This window comes from Xyrauchen texanus, chromosome 10 (genome assembly GCF_025860055.1).
Source record: "Xyrauchen texanus isolate HMW12.3.18 chromosome 10, RBS_HiC_50CHRs, whole genome shotgun sequence".
NCBI classification, from domain to species: domain Eukaryota; kingdom Metazoa; phylum Chordata; class Actinopteri; order Cypriniformes; family Catostomidae; genus Xyrauchen; species Xyrauchen texanus.
In genome coordinates, this window is record NC_068285.1 from 43630073 (window position 1) to 43652114 (window position 22042).

Sequence of the window (22042 nt, forward strand, 5' to 3'; positions counted from 1 at the left end):
AGGAATGTGGCAGGATGGAGGGCGGGGCCGGGTCATGATTTGGCACACCGGCCCCTAATCAGGCTAATCAAGCCTCAGAGAGGGATAAAGGCTGACTGGAGACTGCAGTGGGAGAGAGAGAGAGAATTACAGACAGCTGTCCGACACGTGTGTGTGTGTGTGTGTGTGTGTGTGTGTGTGTGTGTGTGTGTGTGTGTGTGTTTGTCTTTTTGGTTAAGTTTATAATTAAAATATTATTTATATTATCAAGCCGGTTCTCGCCTCCTCATTTCCATTAATCCCTTTACAATGATCATGCATACTCTGTTGTGAAATATAATTTGGAGTCCAGGCAGAGTCGTCAGGGATTCGTCAATATTGAAACATTTTGTAATGTTTTCACCCCAGTTGCCGATTCATCATGTAATTTGAAAATGCTACGACTTACACGACAAGACAGACAGTTGTGTAATATGAACGGTGCCATTACAGTAACCTAAGCATGAAGTCTAACCCCTCACCCAAACCGAAACCTAACAATGAATTCAGCAGGAAAAGTTTGGTGTACCACAGAAGAATGAATGTCTGAATATGGAATGGAATGAGTAATATGATTGGTTAAATAGAGATCTTCTAAATCTGAATCAATATAACAATCATTTGGTTAATCTTTGGCTTAAATATTAGAAATGTTGTGAAATGCTAATTTAGTTATGTGTAATAAGTTTTGTTAAGGTAGCAAGTCTTATAATAACAAATTAATCTTCAAAGTTGTCTAACAAACTACTAGGCAATACTTTCTTCATTACTTCGGTACCTTACATGAGGGATTCCTCAAGGATCCATTTTGGGACCTATCCTGTTTTCGTTATATTTGCTTCCAATTGGCGATATTTTAAAAAAAACACAAAGAATCGTTCCATTGCTATGCGAATGACACAAATATAAATGCCAGTAAAAAAGGAGGATAATTCATTAGAGCCTCTTCTAGCATGTCTGAATGATTTAAAATCTTGGTTGGCTGTCAATTTCCTGCATTTAAATTAATGCGAAACCGCCAGTTTTGATTTAGGCCCTTTATCCATTTATGGAAAACACATGATAAAAAAAAATTACATTTACATTTACGCATTTGGCAGATGCTTTTATCAAGTGCACTTATTACCTGGAGTTAAGTGTCTTGCTCAAGGACACAATGTTGGTGGCTGTGGGGATCGAACCAGCGACCTTCTGATTAACAGTTATGTGGTTTAGCCCACTACGCCATCACCACTTCAAATTTAGGGGTAATTATTGATGACTCCCTAAAATTTGACAAACAGATTAATGCAGTTGTCCGATCAAGCTTTTTCTAATTAAGAACTTAGGCAAAAGTCAAGCCATTTTTGTGGAGAGAGTGATGCACGGATGTGTGTCATCACGTTTGGACTATTGTAATTCATTATATGTAGGGATTAGTCAGTCAACACTGACACAATTGCAATTTGTTCAAAATGCTGCAGCAAGATTGTTGACAGGTTCTCGAAAGCGGGACCACATCACTCCAATTTTGTATTCTTAACATTGGTTGCCAATCCGGTATAGGATTGATTTTAAGATTTTGCTGTTTGTTTTTAAATCTCTAAATGGTATGGCACCACCCTATCTCTCAGATTTGTTACAGATATACTTACCGTCAAGATCACTTAGGTCCTCTGAACAAAAATTATTGATTGTCCCGAGGTCTAGGCGAAAATGTTGGGGTGATTGTTCTTTTTCAGTGATGGCTCCGGAGCTATGGAATAATCTGCCTTTGAATATTAGAACTGCATCCACATTTGTATCTTTTAAATCTCTTTTAAAAACTCATCTATTACATCTAGCTTGCTTGTCAAACTCTTACTGATATGTTGCCAATATATTAATAGCTTGGTAATAGCTAGAGGTATGTGTTGTACAATATTAGTGTTTTGTGTATTTTTGTTATTTTGCATATGTTTACAAATTGTACAGCACATTGGTCAAGTACCCGTTGTTTTTAACTGTGCTACATAAATAAACTACCTTACCTTACTTCATTTGCAGTGTCCCTATAATTCAAGTCCCTTTTTTTTGAAAAGGTGCGTGTGTGTGTGTGTGTGTGTGTGTGTGTGTGTGTGTGTGTGTGTGTGTGTGTGTGTGTGTGTGTGTGTGTGTGTGTGTGTGTGTGTGTATATGTATTGACCATGCCATGTCTATAATCTCATTAAGGCTGCTCTGATTTATGGAGAGAGGAGCGATACAGGTCAGTGTTATGGAAACCACACCAGACCCCGCTTTCAAACGGGTCACACACACAAGTGGGGGTTAATTGACTGTGCACTCACAGACACGCGCATACTCAACTTACTGGTCATTATGAGGTTTTTTTTAAAGCAAACGATGGGCGAGTTATTAATCATCACCTTTAACGAGGTGACAGTGTTCTGTGAGCTAACCATCAGAGAAACACAAGCAGCTCAATAATACACACTGCTGACCAGAGTCAAGACTGTACAAGAGCTCAAGATTATATTCTATCTAGTGGTAGGAAAAGAATTGTAAGTATATCTTAGGAAGTCTAAATAAGCCAATGTGCACCCCCTTCATGTGTCAATATTTAACAGGGTCACATCATGGAAAACAGGATTTTTATAACAGATTGATGTACAATGTAGACATACCAAAAAAATTCTAAAATCCCTCCCCAGATCACCAAGACCGTTAAATGAAACTAAGCTGCAAAAATGGTTCATTCAGAAATTGTTACGACATGAGAACCATCAGTAAAAAGTCTGGGAGTAGTGTTGGATTGTATATTGTTGCCAAAGGTTCCCCTAACTGTATGCCAGTAGTGACAGTCTTTTAAAGTTAAAGGTTTGCTAAAGCACTCAACAACATTTATATTTGTCAAAGGTTTGCCACAGACCTCTGTGCGAGTAGTGGCAGATATTTGTAGAGAATCACCATTTGACAAAGGCTTGCCAAAGAAACGATTTTCAGTAGTGACAATGTGTGTGTGTAACATTGATAATTGCCAAAACTTTGCTATAAAACAGTTTGCAAGCAGTGGCAGGTTATTATTTAGCCAAAACTTCACAAAAGCAGCCTGATCTAATTAATATACTTAGCTATTTGTTTGTTACCATTTGTTAAAATATATTCATTTATTATATTATATTTTGTTAAAATATATTCATATTCATATATATATATATATATATATATATATGTGGCAGGGCGGAGGGCGGTGCCGGGTTGTGATTATACACACCGGTTCCCTTATCAGGCTAATCAAGCCTCCGAGAGGGATAAAGGCTGATGTCCATCATGTGTGTGTTTGTGTCGTTTGTTTAAGTTTATTATTAAAATATTATTTATATTATCAAGCCGGTTCTCGCCTCTTCCTTTCCATCAAACTACTTTACACTGGTGCCGAACCCGGGAAGGAGGAGGGATGCCCGTCGTGGAGTACTCGACACTGCCCTCCACCCAGAGGAGCGCCGCTGCCATCTACCGGGGGAGGGGAGTAGACCGACCGCCCGGACACGGTGAACGGCCGCTGTCCGCGAGGCGAGTGGGGACTGGACTTCACGACCGCCTGGAGCAATGGAGCCGCTGCCAGGGGCGGAGGAGAGCCCTGCCATCCCCCAGAAACGCGGAGGGGTCAATGGAAGACCGCCGTCCGCAAGGGGAGGAGGGAAGTGTCTCCCTGACCGCCTGGAGATTACAGCGAGTTGACGGTTACAGCGGGTTGACATTACAGCGGGTTGACGGTTACAGCGGGATGAAGATTACTGCGGGTTGACGGTTACAGCGGGTTGAGGGTTACAGCGGCCGAGATGGCGCTGCGGCGGATGGAGACGGATTTATGGAATCATTTTATAATTGTTATATGGTGCTTCTTGTGGTTTATTTTGTTTTATGTCATATTCTGAAAACTCCTTTTTTGTCCCATGGCAAACAAAAATATAATGAAATGATGAAACAATTAAAGTTTTCTTTTTTTTCATTTTAAGATTTTAAAGTGTAGTCTTGGTTTAAAATGTTGTATAGGGCTGCAGAAATCACACAGAACTGAATGAAACCATTAAAATGTCATTATAATGTCAACTGCATTAAATAAATGTAATGACATTTAACTAATCTCATTGATTGCAAATTAAATGTAATTAACTGATTAATTCTATGAATTATTAAATAGTAATCAATTCAAATAGTACACAGAAAAATTTATACTTATTAATACATAAAATGATGAAGTTTACATGCTGTCAATATGTAAATATTGTAGATTTCGGTGTCTATGCAAACGTAAGATAATGTATGTATGCTAGAACTAAACATTACGTAAGAGTACGAGTTCTCATGAGATCACATTGACTTTTTGACATCAGAAGTCTTTGCAAGTAGTGGCAGAATTTGTCATGATCCAGCTCTGTCTGTCCTGTTATCTTTGGCTGTTTCTCATCTTTGTGAGTTTGTACTGTGTATGAGCACATGGCTGAGCCAAATGTTTATGTTTGCCATGTGCTCTCCCAACTCCGCCCCCTCGTTCCTTCTGGCCTGACCCCTAGTCTAGTCCTGGTTAAAGATTTGCTATAAATCAAGTAGTAGCAGATATTTATTTTAGCCAGCATTAGCAATTTATTTTTTCTGTTTTCACTATAAAATGGATTGCCATTGAGGCATATCGTTATTCATATCAATAAAATGATTGCCAATAGTGGCAAAATGTTCATTTTATTATTATTTTTATTTAAAAAAAAAAAATAAAAATAAAAAAAAAAAATATATAAGTGTAAAGTGTAAAGTCAATGTGGATTTATATGTGTGTGTGTGTCCTGTGTCGTGCCAACAGTGAAGCATCCTGAGACCATCCATGTGTGGGGTTTCTTTTCATTCAAGGGAGTGGGCTCTCTCACAATTCTGCTCAAAAACTCTGCCATGAATAAAGAATGGTATCAAAACGTCCTGCAAGAGCAACTTCTCCCAACGATCCAGGAGCAATTTGGTGATGATCCATGCATTTTCCAGCATGATGGAGCACAATGTCACAAGGCAAGAGTGATAATGAAGTGGCTCGGAGATCATTACATTGAAATTTTGGATCCGTGGCCAGGCAACTCCCCATATCTTAATCCCATAGAGAACCTGTGGTCAATCCTTAAAGGCAAGTGGACAAGCAGAAGCCCACAAAATGTGATCAACTCCAAGACAAGAATGGATCACCATCAGTCAGGATTTGGCCCAAAAGCTGATATCCAGCATGCCAGAGCGAATTGCAGAGGTTATGAAGAACAAGGGTCAACACTGTAAATATTGACTTCATATATTGAATGTTTTTGCCAATAAAAGCCTTTAAAACTCATGAAATGCTTATCTTTGTTTTCCAGTATAGCATAGAAACATGGGAAAAAATTATCTACAAATACTGAAGCAGCAAACTTTGCAAAACACAACATTTATGTAGTTCTAGAGAGTGTGAGGCTTGCCTACCAGAGATGCATAGACAATGAAGTTGTAGTAAGTGTGCATGATGGGTGTTGTAGTTCTAGAGAGTATTAGCCATGCTTATCAGCAATGGGCAGAGCACAACATGTCTTCTGAGATTTATATTTTACAAACTGATAAATATTGCTGTAAAGGAAAGGAAATCTGAACGCTTTGGTCTGAACTACTCGGTTTACTGTCGCCAAAATATATTGCTATACAAAGTTTTTTTCAGTAGTGGCAGAATTATTTTTTATTTTTATTTATTTATTTTTATTTGATTTTTCCCCCCTTTTTATCTATAAAATGGTTTGCCACAAGGGCAGATAATTATTTTTGCCAAAACTGTTAGTGGCAGACATTTCATTTAAAAAAACGTTTGCCAGTAGTGGCCCATGTTTGTCAATGCCTATTCACCTGGCATCAATGAACAACGGAAAGTGAACTTCACAACAGAGTCTTAAATGTACAGTCGTAAAAAAAAACAGCCTTTCTAATTCAAAGGGTCATTTGGAGGATGGCTAAAATATATATATATATAAAACTGAATAACTGTTTTGGTGCAAATGACCTTGACTAACATAAATGGACTTAAGTGTTAAAATACAATGCAGCAAAAATGTAGAATACTGTATGGCCAATTTAGATAAAAAAATTCTGACTAGTAAAAAGAGTGTATTGTAATATAAAGTCAATGTGGATTTGTGTGTGTGCAGTCCATCTCACCTGGTACTCGCTAGGCCAGAAGGTGCTGACGGCAAACTCCACCTGGTGCCACTGCCGCCCCTGAGAGCCGGACACGTTCCACACAATATTTCCCCGCAAGCCGCCGTTCACACGCACGTACACGCTCAGAGCCCCGGGACTATGCCCGTCCCGGCTGTACAGGAAATAATTGAACTGCACACAGTGTGTGTCATTCTCACTCAGTGGACGCAACATGAGCTGAGCATGCTGCCCGACACCATACTGAGAGGAGTTCACCAACATGTAGGAACCTGAAAGAGAGAGAGAGACAGATGCTTAAAGAGAGGTCCAAATTGTTTTTTGTCATTGCATTATCCTACGTGGATTTCCTGATTTGAAGGATTTATGCACAAGACGCCCACAGAATAAGCACAGTGCCATTCTCCCATCAAGATCAGCAGTCATATTTTGTTAATGAGAAATATGATGACTGGAAAAACAACACATAGTAGAGGAAGAGAACATACTCTATGCTGGATAATGAAGGTTTGAAACCAGATGGTAAATTACACCTCATATTAAATTGAGGACTCAACCTGTGTGTTGTGTAACTGTGATTGAGTCTACTGCTAAGCACACAATTAGTATAAGTGATTGCTGTGGCCTTGGAGCAGGGAAAAGTGCACTCTGGGTAATGTAGTTTAAGCAGGTGAAATCAGTAGCTCTGCTCAGGTACTTGCTATCATTACTCACACTGATGCAGTTATCAAATTGCTAATGTCTGTGTAGAGTGGAGGATGGCGGGGCCGGGCTGGAATGATGTACGCCCGGTCCCCAATCAGCCTGATGGGCGCGCGAGGGATAAAGGCGGCCGGTGACAACAGTTCGAGAGAGAGAGAATTACAGGCAGCCTAAGTTGTTGTGGGTGGTTGCCAGGGCATTCCTAGTCAGTTGCTACAGTGTTCTCAGTGGTTTTGAGCATGTTGCTATGTGGTTACTAGGCTGTTCTGAGTGGTTTTGAGTGCATTGCTATGCAGTTGGTCAGGTGTTGTGGGTGGTCGCCAGGGTGTTCCAATGCAGGTGCTACAGTGTTCCGAGTAGTTTTTAGCATGTTCCTATGCAGTTGCTAGGGTGTAGTGGGTGGTTGCCAGTGTGTTCTTACACAGTTGTTACAGTGTTCTAAGTTTTTTGAGCATGTTGCTATGGGGTTACTAGACTGTTCTGAGTGGTTTTGAGTGCATTGCTATGCAATTGGTCAGGTGTTGTTGATGGTTGCCAGGGTGTTATTATGCATTTGTACTAGGTGGTTGCCAGGGAGTCGCTTTGTAGTTGCTAAAGTGTTCCGAGTTGTTTTAAGTGTGTTTCTATGTAGATGCTTGGGTGAGTGGTTGCCAGGGTGTTGCTGTGTGTTTTCTAAGGTGTTATAGAAGGTTGCCAGGCTTTGCTATGTGGCTATTCAAGTGTTCTGATTGGTTTTGTGTGGGTTGCAATGTGGTTGCTAGAATGTTCTGATTAGTTTTGAGTGCATTGCTATGCAGTTGGCCACGTGTTGTGGGTGGTCGCCAGGGTATTCCAATGCAGGTGCTACAGTGTTCTTAGTAGTTTTGAGTATGTTCTTTTGCAGTTGCTAGGGTATAGTGGGTGGTTGCCAGTGTTTTCCTATGCAGTTGCTACAGTGTTCTGAGTAGTTTTGAGCATGTTGCTATGTGTTTGTTAGGTGTAGTGTGTGGTTGCCAGGGTGTTCTTACACAGTTGCTACAGTGTTGTAAGAGGTTTTGAGCACATTGCTAGGTGGTTACCAGACTGTTCTGACTGATTCTACATATTGCTTGTCATGTTTAAGGAAAAGCAAATCATGCATATTCATGTTCTTGATTCTTTATTATAAATATGAAGTAAAGACCTACTTTTTAAGTATCTGTTTGTTTACTTTGTTGTTTTGACATGCGTGTTGTACAGTAGCTAGCATGACCTGTAATGTCTCTTGTATGGAATGCATAACCTATTTGTATGGAATGGATAGCATTGCAGAAAAACGTTTGGCTTTGAGAAAAAGTAACGCATAATTAATGCAACGCTTAACTTTCCCTAAAAATGTACTTTTAAATTTATTTAGTTACTTTTTAAAGAAGTAACACATTATTCTAACGAGTTACTTCTAACGAGTTACTTCTAAAAGTAACGTTGCCCAACACTGGTTGCTAGGGTGTTCCTATGCAGATGCTAGTGTTCTGAGTGGTTTTGAGTGTGTTGTTATGTCATAGCTAGAGTGTTAAGAGTGGTTTTGAATGCATTGTTGTGCAGTTGGTCAGATGTTGTGAATGGCTGCCAGGGTGATACTATGTGGTTGCTAGGGTGACTTAGGTGGTTGAAAGGCCACTGATATGCAGTTACACAGTGTTGTTCAGTGTTCTGACTGGTTCTGAGTGTGTTGCTATGCAGTTCCTTGGGTAATGTGGGTGGTTGCCTGGAGGCTGGTTGTTTATTGGCCCAAATCAAAAGATCCCACCTCTCTCTATGATATTCTGCTCTGTAGATATGGCTCGGATCCAGTAGTGTAGTTTAGGGCATACACAGGCATACAACGTATGCCCACCTATCTTTCTTAGGATTTTGACTATGCCAGCATAAAATAAGTGATGATGCATATAGCCGCCAGGACAACGAGTCGTTTATTGACACAGAACTTTTTCTAATAACGAGATGGAGTGAATAGTGTTTTATTATTATTATTAATAATACCACAATTTAATAAAGCCACAATTTAGTCAAATATTACCTTAGAGAGTGACTAGGCGTATCTAGTGATATATATCCACATTTAAATTGTATTTATGCAATTAAACTTTGTGAAAATACTGCATGTTATTGAACCCGTGGTAGTTTTTGATGCTCTTTGCAGATGCTGGACAACTATGTCCTGTAAAATGTCTTTTTTGTGTTAGCCTTTTACTGCTGTCAGTGGTTCCTTTTTCTCGTGATATCAAATCATTTCAATTTATATTTCAAAGAAGGAAAACAATTTCACTAAACACAGAAAAGCACATTATAGTGCAAAAATAAAACAAATAACTATTCATTCTTATGTAGGATATATATGGAAATACAAGACAATGTGTTAACATGAACACACTCATAGAAGCTATGTGTCCTTCATAAATTCAAAGCATGCCCACCTCTTCAGATACTACTACACACTACTCTTGTCCCTCCTTCAATGTAAATCTATGGGATTTCTGTAGCACAAATGGTGCAGGACGAGATATAGAAAGTTGAAAAAGTAGGGTGTTTTTTTCAAATATCTAACTGCAAGTACACTGTGAACAATAATAATAGCAACACCTCTAGACAAACACCTGACTGAAATCCTTTTAATGGCTTTTCTCAAATGTGACACTTTACTGTAGTTTGGACATGTTCTAAAGTTCAGCAAAAAAACAAACAAAACAAAAATAGCCTCTAATTGTCATTACAGGTGGCAGCCATTAAAGTTCAATTTGAGTGTCTTCCTTTTTGTAATTCATAAAATGAAACCCAAAGCTGTTGTAACATCTGTTAGGAATGCCACTGCTGAGCCAGCCTTATATATCATCTCTAGCACATCTATTTATTCATTTAGAACTGCAGCAGAACTCACAGAGCGTCAATGAGACACCATGTAGGTTTAGCCAAGTGGAATTAAACACTTATGGCAGGTCTCGAGATAACCAAAAGGTGTCTTAGTACCTAAAATCATAAAACAAAATCAAAAAAATAGAATGGTCCAAATAGTTTTTGGTAAAAAAAATAAAAACAAATAAAACAGAATTAGGAAACCCAAAGAAGTGCTGTGGTGGTAACATGGTACCAGTGTCAAAATACAAATACAGATATCTGACAACTATAGGTCACTAATGTCAGCAGACACACCAAACCCATCACTAGATATGCCTAGAAAAGAATATAAGGATATACATTGGATGTTAAGTAGCAGATAAAAAACAGGGAAATCACTAGACTTGCACTTTGCCTCAACATTTTTTATATATGGGTAATTTTTGTCACTCTCTATGGTAATATTTGACTAAATTGTGGCCTTTCATGGTACAGTAATGGTGATACAATAGTAATTATCCTAATCATGTACCTTGGTATTTACATGCCACTCTAAAGAATAGCATGGTACCATGGTACATGTCCACCACACTGGCATGGTTCATGCATACAGTATATGCCCATAAAAGCACTGTAGGCTACTGCCATTGTTTATGACCAAAAATAGTACTTCTGATAAAAACCTGTTTTAGGTATCTAGAATCTGAAAGAAGGTGACATTCTTTGGTCGAAAGTTGACAGTTGCCCTCCATTTGCATTGGAAATGTAAAGTTTGTTGTTTTGTTCCACCTGAAAGTTTCAAACAACAACCTGCTGAAGACAAGTTTGTAGTTTCACCCTCTACCAGAGAAAATGTCCGTGTGTTTTGATACGGACTGTCAGGTTAGTATGCATGAGTGCTCTCATGGAACAGAATTTAGAGCCGAAGCTTAAGAAGAGCACAGGATAAAAGAGGATTCTTAAATAAAAAGTCCATCTGACAGTCTTTATGCAGATCAGGGCTTGAAAGAGCATCTGTGCCTGCTGCTGAATCGCTGTGACAGTAACAAATGAAAAAGAGTTGTTTCCTGGAAAAACTCAAAGCTTTGGATATATTGGCAATTTCAGAGTCTTTGAATGCAGTATTTTGGCTGGAAATTGAATGCAAAAATATAATAATTTGCATATTGGTTAACATAATACAGGTTCCCAAAATAATACCAAATAATGATAGTTTTAAAAATAAGCATGTGGCAGGGCGGAGGGCGGGGCCGGGTCGTGATCATACACACCCGGTCCCTTATCAGGCTAATCAAGCCTCTGAGAGGGATGAAGGCCGACTGCGGAGGATTGTGCGGGAGAGAGAGATCGTTTACGGACATGTCCGTCATGTGTGTTTGTCTTCTGTTTAAGTTTTATATTAAAAATATTATTTATATTGCCAAGCCGGTTCTCACCTCCTCCGGAGCCATTGACTCCTTTACACTGGTGCCGAAACCCGGGAACCGCTGCTAGGGGCGGGGGAGACCCCTTCTGTTCCTCAAGAACATGGCGGGGCGTTCCGTCCACCAGGGGCTAGAGGTCAGCCTCCGATCCGCCCGGAGAGGTGCGGCTGTCGTCCGTTAGAGGGTGGAGGAGTGGCCGAGGAACAAGCTATGGCGTATCGGAGAACTGGCGAGTAAGTATTTTTTTTAATCTCTCACTCCTCTCTCTCTCTCCCTCATTGCCACTCCGCATTGGCCTTTTCCCTCTCGTTTAAATTTTACAGTGTTTGGGGGGGTACTACACTGTTACAGGAAGTACCCCCCATTTAATTATTTCTGTTTCCCTCCCCTTGTCCCCTCCCTCGCCCATTCAGCTCTGACTCCATTCTGGCATGGAACGTCCACTTTTCACCATCAAATCAATTCTCAAAGTATAAAATCAAGCCCTAACCATACACTTATCATCTTGTTGAATTATCTGTTTCATTCTAAAATATGTCACATTATAGAAGTTCTGACATGCCAACTCTCGAAATAGGTTTTAACGTATTATAATGGATATGACAATTTAGTAGGTTTGGTCTTGACGGACTAGATCTGCTTACATTACTGCTGCAGAGCAAGTACAATGAATTATTACTGCTAGAACACACAGACATGCTGCACCAAGCATTTAAGACATGTTGCTGCTGCGCAATTAAACATACAAACAATCCCATTGAAGCAGACCTAGACAAGTGGTGCCGGGGAGGTGGAGGGTTTCAGAGAAAAACTCTCGAACTGTGCTGCGGTGAAACTGGTTTACCTGAAAATAAGTGATGCAATTTAACTGACTGACAAAGAGAGAGTATGCAAGTTGATTGGCTAACAGACTACATGTCAAGGACCTATCCGCTGCAACATGAAAGCCGATTGGCCAATCACCATGTAGAGTTTCAAGACTGAAATTAAAGTCATTAAAATGAGTTGCAAATACCATTTCATGTAGACTTTAAATTCACCAGCAAATTTATTTAAGAGAGCAGGTACTTACTGTGGATAAATGTGAATCATTTAAACCTGAACATCCTATCTGTTTTAACAAATAGAAATTGCTTCAGACATTTAGGAATGTTAAGCCATTAAGAAGCACCGTTCAGCTCCTCAGTGGCTGGTCCAGCTTAATATACTTTGAAGCTTGAAACAATAATAATGTCTGGACCTTAAAAACACCTCCATCATACAATCACAGTTCTTCTTGCGCCCACCACCCATGCTGCTGTAATCGTGTCTGAGCTTCCTGGAGGTGCTGGCTCAATTTCTCAGAACTTATTAATTTCCTCATTCCCTCCTGCGGCACATGCACGGTCCTGCCTCCCTCTAAATTTGCCACTCGCAGCTGAAGGGTGTGAGCGCAGGGACTGTGACCCAAATAAATTTTTTCACATGCTCAGATTTTGGAGCCCATTTTCAGGCCCTGACAGGTGGAGGAGGAGAAAAGGCAGGTCACACTGTCGAGACACAGCTGGCTATCTGGCACACAGAAATTATATGGTTTCTTATTTACTAAGAAAACCTTTGGTCTCTACCGTCTACGTAGGCAGCAAATTTCTAAGATAAAAATCTGTTGCATTATGGAACCTCTTTAGTGACACATTTTGAAACAAATACAGTACCGCCCACTCACACATGCCTTATGTCAAGTCAGTTTTATTTGAATAGTGCTTTTCATTATGTATATATTTTCATCACATGAACTGCACAAGACTAGATTAAGGGCCATTCACACATGATGCCAAACAATGTTGTCTAGGTAGGCAGCTCACTAGTGTATGGAACAGATTTAAAGAGCCCATATTATGCTTATTTACAGGTTCATGATTTTATTTGGGGCTCTACTAGAATATGTTTATATGCTTTAATGTTCAAAAAACAATGTTTTTTCTCATACTGTACATTGTTGCTAAAACTATATTCATCATCAGCCCAAACACTCTGATTTAGGTTCTGTCTCTTTAAAGTCCCCCTTTCTGAAAAGTCCAGTCTGCTCTGATTGGTCAGCTGGCCCAGTCTGTTGTGATTGGTCAACTGAGTGTCAGAAATGTAATGCCCCATACCATAACTGCGTTTCAGGCTTCGTTCCACCTTTGCAAGCACAACTTGAGCAGGAAGTTTCACAGTGGTAAGTTTTAATTTAGTAGCATTCGTACACACTGTTGATTATTGTGAACCTAACAAAGCTTCAAGTAAAAGACATGTAGTGCATCTATGTTAGTCATCTTTTGCTGGAATGGGTGTAGCCAAACTTTATGAACAGAGAACAGAGGCTTACTCTCGGTTAATGAGCAAATTAGCATGTATAAATCCATACCATACCAAAACTTCCCAAAACAATAACATTACATAGCAAGTTAGCCTAGCACTACCGTGGATTGCAGACGTAAAATTAACGTTTGTAAAAAATTAATCTCCACACTTGATCACTATACATGATAGTAAGAACGACAAACAATCTGCATAATTCTACACAACTGTAGGTAAACGTCAGTCCACAGCTGATTAGCTAAACTATTTCAACACAATAACATTAGCTAGCAGGATAACAGAGGCCTACAGCTATGCACTGGGTGTACACCGTAGCTGCAACACAACTCCACATTTGAACTCTCAGTAGCAGATAAATCTACAAATAATCAAGCATATTTACAGGTTGTGATAGAGCGGTAGACTGTCACAACAAAGTGGTAACTGCACCATCTTTCAGGCGAAACCATCTTGAAAATCCAGCATTGGTTGTGGTTGTACTGCTGAGGAATAGTGGTAAAAATACATTTTAACCACTGATTCTTCAATTAGTCTGCCTTTGGAAGTCCAAAGACCAAAGAGGTTTAGCTTTTGCAGTGAAGAAAACAGCATCTTCTCGACATGGAGACAATACTAACCCATCTCATCCTGGCTGCTGCTATAACTAAGTTTGTTTGAGGGCAGGCCAAAGTTGCCCTTAGGCAGGCATTATGCAAATGTATTACATAGTGACATATATATTTTACAGAAGAAATGGCTGGACAACAATCCAGATGTTTATTATAGTTCTTGAGCAGTGTTGTCTGTGGGAGAGAATAACTCCCTTTTGTGTAGACATTGTGCTTTGTAACTTTGCAGACATTTTACATGCACAAACGGCTATATTACACACTAAACTAAAGGTAAAACACCCATAAGCATAATAGGGCCTCTTAAATAACATGAGAATGCCAGTAATTCATTCAAAACAGCACTTGTACACACATAGAGTGAAGATGAATAAAGCATACTCCACTTACAAACATGTCAGTGGCTTGACTGGTAGAAAATGTCAATTAACTACCAACATTGATATTATATGAATATAACAAACAAGAGAATCAAAAGAATAAACATTAACAAATCAATGTCATAACCTCAAGTGTCATTCTCAATAATTATACCACGTTTTGTTGTCATGTCCTGCATAAATATTGATTGGATGAGCTATGTTAAAAGACATTGTAAAATACCAATAAATGGACAACTGTGACGGCACATTGAAGGAGCTGTAAGCAAAAAAAAATGTTTATTTATTTATTTTTTTTATATAGAATGCAGAAAATGTCACTATTACTTGAAAGATTACTGAATTAGGTGGTATTTTCCATGTAGGATATACATTTTACTCCAATGATGGTTAGGTTTGGGGTCGGGGTTAATAAAATATGCATACCTCTTCAATGTACAATTACAGATATAACTTGCTTTTGGCGCCCCTCTGTGGACATTTCACCCAGAAACTGGAGTTTACACATGCCCATACATTTAACAACACTTCCAGCTTCTAGCTGATTTCACAGTCACTATATTTCACTATATTTGGTAAGCAGGGAGCTAAGGGTGTGGTAGTTGAAGCGGCAAATTAAAGTTGTATGCTATATTTAGCTTTATAAGCATTTGCCAAATCTCTGATTACAACTGTCAAGTTGCTATGTTTCTTGAAAACAAAAGTCTACAGTTTGTCTTATAAACTATATTTCTATCAGAAAAGACTCTGGATGATTGAAATTATTACAAATGTAGAGACATTTATATTTGGTATAAGCCCAATCCTACGGTTTAGCACTCAGATTCTTGTCATCAGACACTGACAGAGGTGATGACAGCAGGGGAACGGACCTTACTTTGCAGAAGTATTGTTTACTTTAAATAAATAAATAAAACAATCAAGTCCACTGGAGTCTATGTGTTACATTTCTTAGTGTCGTGCCTAAGAACACCCCTTACCCATTGTAACATTACTGAAATGCACAGACTCAAGTTGAATGCTTCATTCTAAATTACCTAAATTACCTTTTAGGAACATCTATAAATAGACATATCAGCGTCATAGGCTTGTCAATGCATGTGGCCTAAAAAGAAGCATTAATTCTAGAAACAGCCATCCAATACTGAGAAACTCCTGCCATTCACTTTGCAACATTCACCCTTTCCACTCAAACACATATGAAGTTAGATGGGAATGATTCTGGAAAGCGAGGGAGGAAGAGCGAGTGGGTGGGTGGGTGAGAGAACGAAAGAGATAGTGAAGGAGAGAGCCCGAACTGGAAATTGTCAGCTCAGAAATATTTTCCATAAATTCATTAAAGCTGATAAGGTCCCATCTTTGTCCCATGTGCCCTGGCCAAGGACGAGGGAACATCCATTAGGAGATTAGGAGCAGTGCTGTATTTCCATCACCCCGCTGAGAGTCAGACCCGCAGCAGCAGCACACGATCTTATCAATGTCACAGCAGAGGCAAGGGCAGTTGCAACTTCATTTTACTCCTCTGTCCATATAAAACCCTTTAACCTCTTACAATCATACAGTGTTAGCATATGCCAACATATAATCTTGCCTTCACTTTCACACTATTCAGAGAAAAACTACAACAAATGACACTGATGGAACTAAAAGGGCAGTCTTTAAAGAAACCAATAATATGGTGTTTTTAAGTCACATGATGAAATTGAGAAAAAGGAGAAAAATAAGAAGAAAAATGGGAAATAGGAAAAGGAGAAGGAAAAGAAATAGAAGGAAAGGGAGAAAAAGAAGCAAAAGGAGAAAAATTATGAAAAGGAGAAAAGGAAGAAAAAGAAGAAAAAGAAATGGAGAATAAGGAGAAGGAAAAGTAGAAAAAGGAAAAGGAAAAGGAGAAAAAGAAAAAGAAGGAAAAGGAGAAAAAGAACAAGGAGAAAAAGAAAAGAAGGAAAAGGACTAAAAGGAAGACAATAAAAAGAGTCTGAGTATGCAGATGCCCACTTCTGCTACGGGAAGTGGGCATCTGCATACTCAACTACATATGTCAGAGGTGCCTGACTCACTATGTGCCCACAGGGACCAGGTGCTCAGGCACCTCAGCCATCTAGGGCTTCAGGTCAACTGGGAAAATAGCAAGCTTGCCCCGGTTCAGAGCATCTCTTTTCAGCACGCCTCATGAACGAGTGCGCGCTGTCGGTGCTCAAGTGTCTCGCTCTCTTCGAGCCGCACAGCGGTTCCTCTAAAACAGTTCAAGAGGCTCCTGGGGCATATGGCATCCTCGGGCGTGGTTGCGCCACTCGGGTTGATGCATATGAGACCGCTTCAGACACGAGTCCCGAGATGGGCATGGCGCCACGGCACATACCATGAGTTAATCACTCCTTCCTGCCGTCAGACTTTCAACCCTTGGACAGACCTCTGTTTTCTGTGGAGTGGAGTCCCCCTACAGCAGGTGTCCAGACATGTCACCACAGATGCGTCTGAACTGGATTGGGGCGCCGTGTGCAACCCTTGCGGGTGCGAGCACACTCAACGAGAAGTGTGGCATCCCCGTGGGCACTGGCCAACAGCACCTCACTAGCAGACATCTGCGGAGCAATGGGCTGGGCAACACCCAATACCTTTCCGAGATTCTATAATCTCAGGGTTGAGTCAGTCTCATCCCGTGTTTTGTCAGGTTCGAGCCGGTAGGACTCGGTAATATGGAACAGCTGACCAGGTGTTCCGCTTGCACATAGTGCCCTTCACATCCAGTGTTCAATTAGCTCTCTCTCCCAGATTTGACACTAAGCTCTCGCTTCCTGGATGTTGTCCTCCCTAGCCTTCTGGCCTGTGAATTCAGCAGAGGAATTTGTGGCCAGAATCACTACGAGCCTCAAGTGCTCTGTACTGGGGTAGGGCTCCACAGGCCTAATTCCCTCTTTAGGCAACTCCGGTCGCTGTGTTTGTAGAGCTCTCCTTCACCAGGTAGGACCTACCACTGTGCCACTTCCACATGCGGCTTGACAACCCATGTGATGTATTGGCCACATGTTACCTCCCCCCAGTCTGGGCAGGATGTGGTCTCCGCAGGGTCTTTTCCCCCTGAAAGAATAGGAACAGAAAATATTGCTTTCCCCGACGCATTTCATAGCATTAAGATATCCCCAGCCGCTTTATACTGTATGACGAGAAACATAGAGAGAGAAAAGGCCGCGGCTGGCCGGCTTGCTCCCACGATAGTCATGTCGCCTGTTCCCCCCTTAGGGGTGCTGGGAACCTAAGGTCTGTATGTGACACCTTTTTCTGGGGGCGTTGGGGAGGGTAATGTGCAGCCGATACAGCTGCTTCTAGCATGCAGTAGTTTGCTTGCACCTGTGTCAGTAGTTCACATAACACGGTCTAGTGCATGGCGTTTTTAAATGGGACCCCTTGTGTCACTACATTCGACCGTCGAACGGAGGTTACAACAGTAACCATGACATTTTATGCATAAACCTAAACCTAAATTCAGTTTATTTAAAGCACAAATTTGTATTTATTTGAAAACAAAATCAAATCAAATCCCTTTATTGTCACTCAACCATAAATGCATCAGTGGGTGAAAGGCTTGGGTGTGGTTCCGAGCAGTGTTGCATTTTAAAAATGTGTCTTTATTTTTGTTATTGGGACAATGTTATGTTAAAAAATATAATGGGGAAAAATAGTCCTTGGTTTGAACATTAATGTGCACCATAGATGGATAAGTGTCTGCCACAGTGTTTTGGTTTACGGGCATGCCAACCCATCATTTAGATGCAAACAGTGGAAGAAAAAGCAACAAGATGCTTTTTATCAATGTTTAGCATCAATGCTTTTGATTCTTTGGAAACAACAGGGTAGCTGGCACTATCTTTGAGAGACCAGTGACAGTTCAAATCACCCTTGATCTAAATAAGCTCATTAGTCTATCCTCTAACCCTCTATATCCTTCTGCTTCAAACAGAATCATTGCTTTGTTGCATCAATTCCTAACTTTTGTTTCATGACTTCCCTCCAAACAACCATGACCTTGGATGGTATTTGAAGAGTAACAGCATGTCTAAGTAAAAACATAATGAAACTATAAGCAAATAACTCCTCCACCTGAACCAACTCGGCTTTCGTTCTCATTTGTGTTTCATCCTCTTCCCCATCCTGTGCTGCTCTCAGGGGGTTAAACCCTGCAGGCTCGATGGTTGTGTTCATCAGAGTTTGGAGGCGATGCAGATTTTGGCATTTATGGAGCTGAGGGCCACTGAGACAGATGGTTGAAAGGGAGATGCATAAGAATGGAAGATGGGTGAATGTGGCCATGCCAACTAGTCAAAGATACTCCACCAGACCACAGGAAACTAGCACAGATCTCTCTCTACACGGATCCTCTGGACTGGGATGTGTCTGAAAGGAGTTTCTTTCAAAGCTCAAAACACAATGGACAAAATTGTCACATCTGGGCACGGATGCAGGGAGCGTCTCGGAGGAAAATGTTGATCTAGGATCAGCCTTCAGCTGTTCACACAATTATGTTCAAAGGCATGTGAAATTCATTTTGTCTGCTTTGAAAATTCAGTGGTGCAGTCTACTTGTGCAGAAAAACTGATAAAGTTTGTCTGTATGAAAAAGTGCAGTGTAACTTCATACATTATCACACACACACACACACACACACACACACACACACACACACACACACACACACCTACTTATTCAAGCAATTATCTAATCAGACAATCATGTGGCAGCAGTGCATAAATTCATGCAGATACTGGTCAGGAGCTTCAGTTAATGTTCACATTAACCATCAGAAAGGGGAAAAAATGTCAGTGAATCTCAGTGATTTCAACCGTGGTATGATTGTTGGTGCCAGATGGGCTGGTTTAGTATTTCTGTAACTGCTGATCTCCTGGGATTTTCACACACAACAGTCTCTAGAATTTACTCAGAATGGTGCCAAAAACAACATTAATCCAGTGAGGGACAGTTCTGAGGATGGAAATGTCTTGTTGATGACAGAGGTCAACAGAGAATGGTTTGAACTGATAAAGTCTACAGTAACAAAGATAACCACTCTGTATAATTGTGGTGAGAAGAATATCATCTCAGAATGCAAAACATGTTGAACCTTGAGGCGGATGGGCTAAAACAGCATAAGACGACATCGGGTTCCACTTCTGTCAGTCAAGAACAGAAAATTGAGGCTGCAGCCTCAGTTTTGGATGGATGGATGGATGGATGGATGGATGGATGGATGGATGGATGGATGGATGGATGGATGGATGGATGGATGGATGGATGGATGGATGGATGGATGGATGGATGGATGGATGGATGGATGGATGGATGGATCAAATAAAAAATTTAATATGGATGGATTGATGGATCAAATACAAAATAAATTATGGTTGGATAGATAGATGGATGGATGGATGGATTATTGAAACAAAAATCAATAATTGGTGACAGAACTATTCAGACTATACATTGTTTTACAGTAATATAATACGTTATTCCACATCTAGTTATTTGGGAAAATAGATCTGTAACAGGTAAAAGGATGGGCAAGGAGGGGGTGGGAACCAGATGAACAGTCAACATAAAGTTTAATGTAAAACAATATAAAACATAAGATGAACACAGACACACATGCAGCGCAGCCTCATGAGTCTCTCTCTCTCTCTCACTCTCGAACTGGCGTCTCCGTCTCCTCTTTATCTCGCTCTCCCGTTGATCAGCTGATTCAGCACCGGCCATGTACCCTCACGGCCCAGCCATACCCTCCGCCTCATCACACTCCTCCTCCGCCTTATTCAGGCCGGGGCACCAACCGGACTGACATACTCCCCTTCCTTTTTTGGAGGGTAGAGCTGCCCTTCTGGCCGTTCTGTCAACCGGTGGTCCACCCCGCCTCCTGGGAACCTGGAGGAGAGACGAGTGGAGGCATGGGGAGAGGGAAAGGGCGAGCAGGAGACACACAGAAAGAGAGAGGAGAGAGAGAGAAAAAGTTGCTGGACATCAGCTCGCTCCTCGCCCGGCGGATGGCTGCGAGCCCTCCGACCCCTGGCGGACGGAACTGCTCCTCCACTTCTCGGCGGCCGGCAGTGACCCCTCCGTCCCCAGGCAGATGGCCACGGCTGCACCACAGCGACAGTGCATCCCTTATCCTTCCCAGGTTTCAGCACCAATGTAACAGGCAAAAGGATAGGCAAGGAGGAAGAGGGAACCGGCTGAACAGTCAACATAAATTTAATGTAAAACTCAACTTAAAACGACATAAAACATAAGACGAAGACAGACACACAGGCCGCATCTATCTTGAACTGGCATCTCCGGCTCCCCTTTATCTCGCTCTTCCGCTGATAAGCTGATTCAGCACTGGCCGTGCACCTCACTCTGAACACAATCAGATAATGCATTTATCTTTTAAGTGTGTTTTTATCCATATTGGTCTTACTTTGATATGTTGCATATTGCATACAGTCATGCTGCAGAACAATGTCCACAATTGACTTAAAGGAAACGATACAAATCTGAAAGAAAAACTGCACTAAAAGTGACATGTTTGTTCATTTGTTTGTTTACAAATTTGACATTTTTCCTAAATGTTTTTCTCATGCTCGTTTTGGGGTTTTGCGATAATAAACAACATTATGTGCTCTTAATCAACAGTGTTGTGTTCACTGTTTATCTTCTTTTTAATATTTGTTTGTAGACTCATAATTAAACATTTACACAACTCTAGTACTTTAAAGCAATGCTGCACTTTGAATTTCAAATGAATATTTAACCTGGAGCGAAACTCATGTGATCCCTAAAATATTCAAATCATTTAGTTTAAACATAAATGGAATCAACATGATTAGCCCATGATTATATATATTGCTTAATAATTAATAATATAGAAATATTTACTAAACTTATGTACTAGTTTCATGGGAAGTTTATGAAACACTTTTAAACAGTGTAGAAAAAGTCAGTGTTGTGAAATCCCTCCAACTTAGTCAACTGTTTGTCATTCTTTCTCTCTCTCTGTGTCGGTCAGTCTTTCTCTCTGTCCGTCACTAAGACACACCTTTAACTTGCTCACTGACCTGTCCTACCTTAGCAGCTGTGGTAAAAATGACAAGTTTTTGCTGAAGTCTCTCTACCATTTCTATCTATTAATTATCCCTATTCACCAAAAAGGTGTTCTGTATGTCAATGAATTCATTTTTGAAGAAGCATTTCCCTCTTCAAATTCATGGATGGATGGATGGATCAAATAAAAGAAATGATGGATGGATGGATGGATCAAATAAAAAATAAATGATGGATGGATGGATGAAATAAAAAATAAATGATGGATGGATGGATGAAATAAAAAAGAAATGATGGATGGATGGATGGATGGATGGATGAAATAAAAAATAAATGATGGATGGATGGATGAAATAAAAAAAGAAATGATGGATGGATGGATGGATGGATGGATGAAATAAAAAAGAAATGATGGATGGATGGATGGATGGATGGATGGATGGATGGATGGATGGATGGATGAATAAAA

The 22042-nt window shown here is 40.4% G+C and overlaps 1 protein-coding gene across 3 annotated transcripts in view; it reads right to left on the reverse strand.

Moving 5' to 3' along the window:
- Window positions 1-22042, reverse strand: part of LOC127650135 (receptor-type tyrosine-protein phosphatase U-like) — a 298945-nt gene that overhangs the window by 144567 nt on the left and 132336 nt on the right. For all 3 annotated transcript variants that reach the window (XM_052135337.1, XM_052135338.1, XM_052135336.1), the window contains exon 3: window positions 6196-6467. In XM_052135337.1, coding sequence (XP_051991297.1) covers window positions 6196-6467 — 272 coding nt within the window. The remainder of the gene's footprint in view (window positions 1-6195; window positions 6468-22042) is intronic.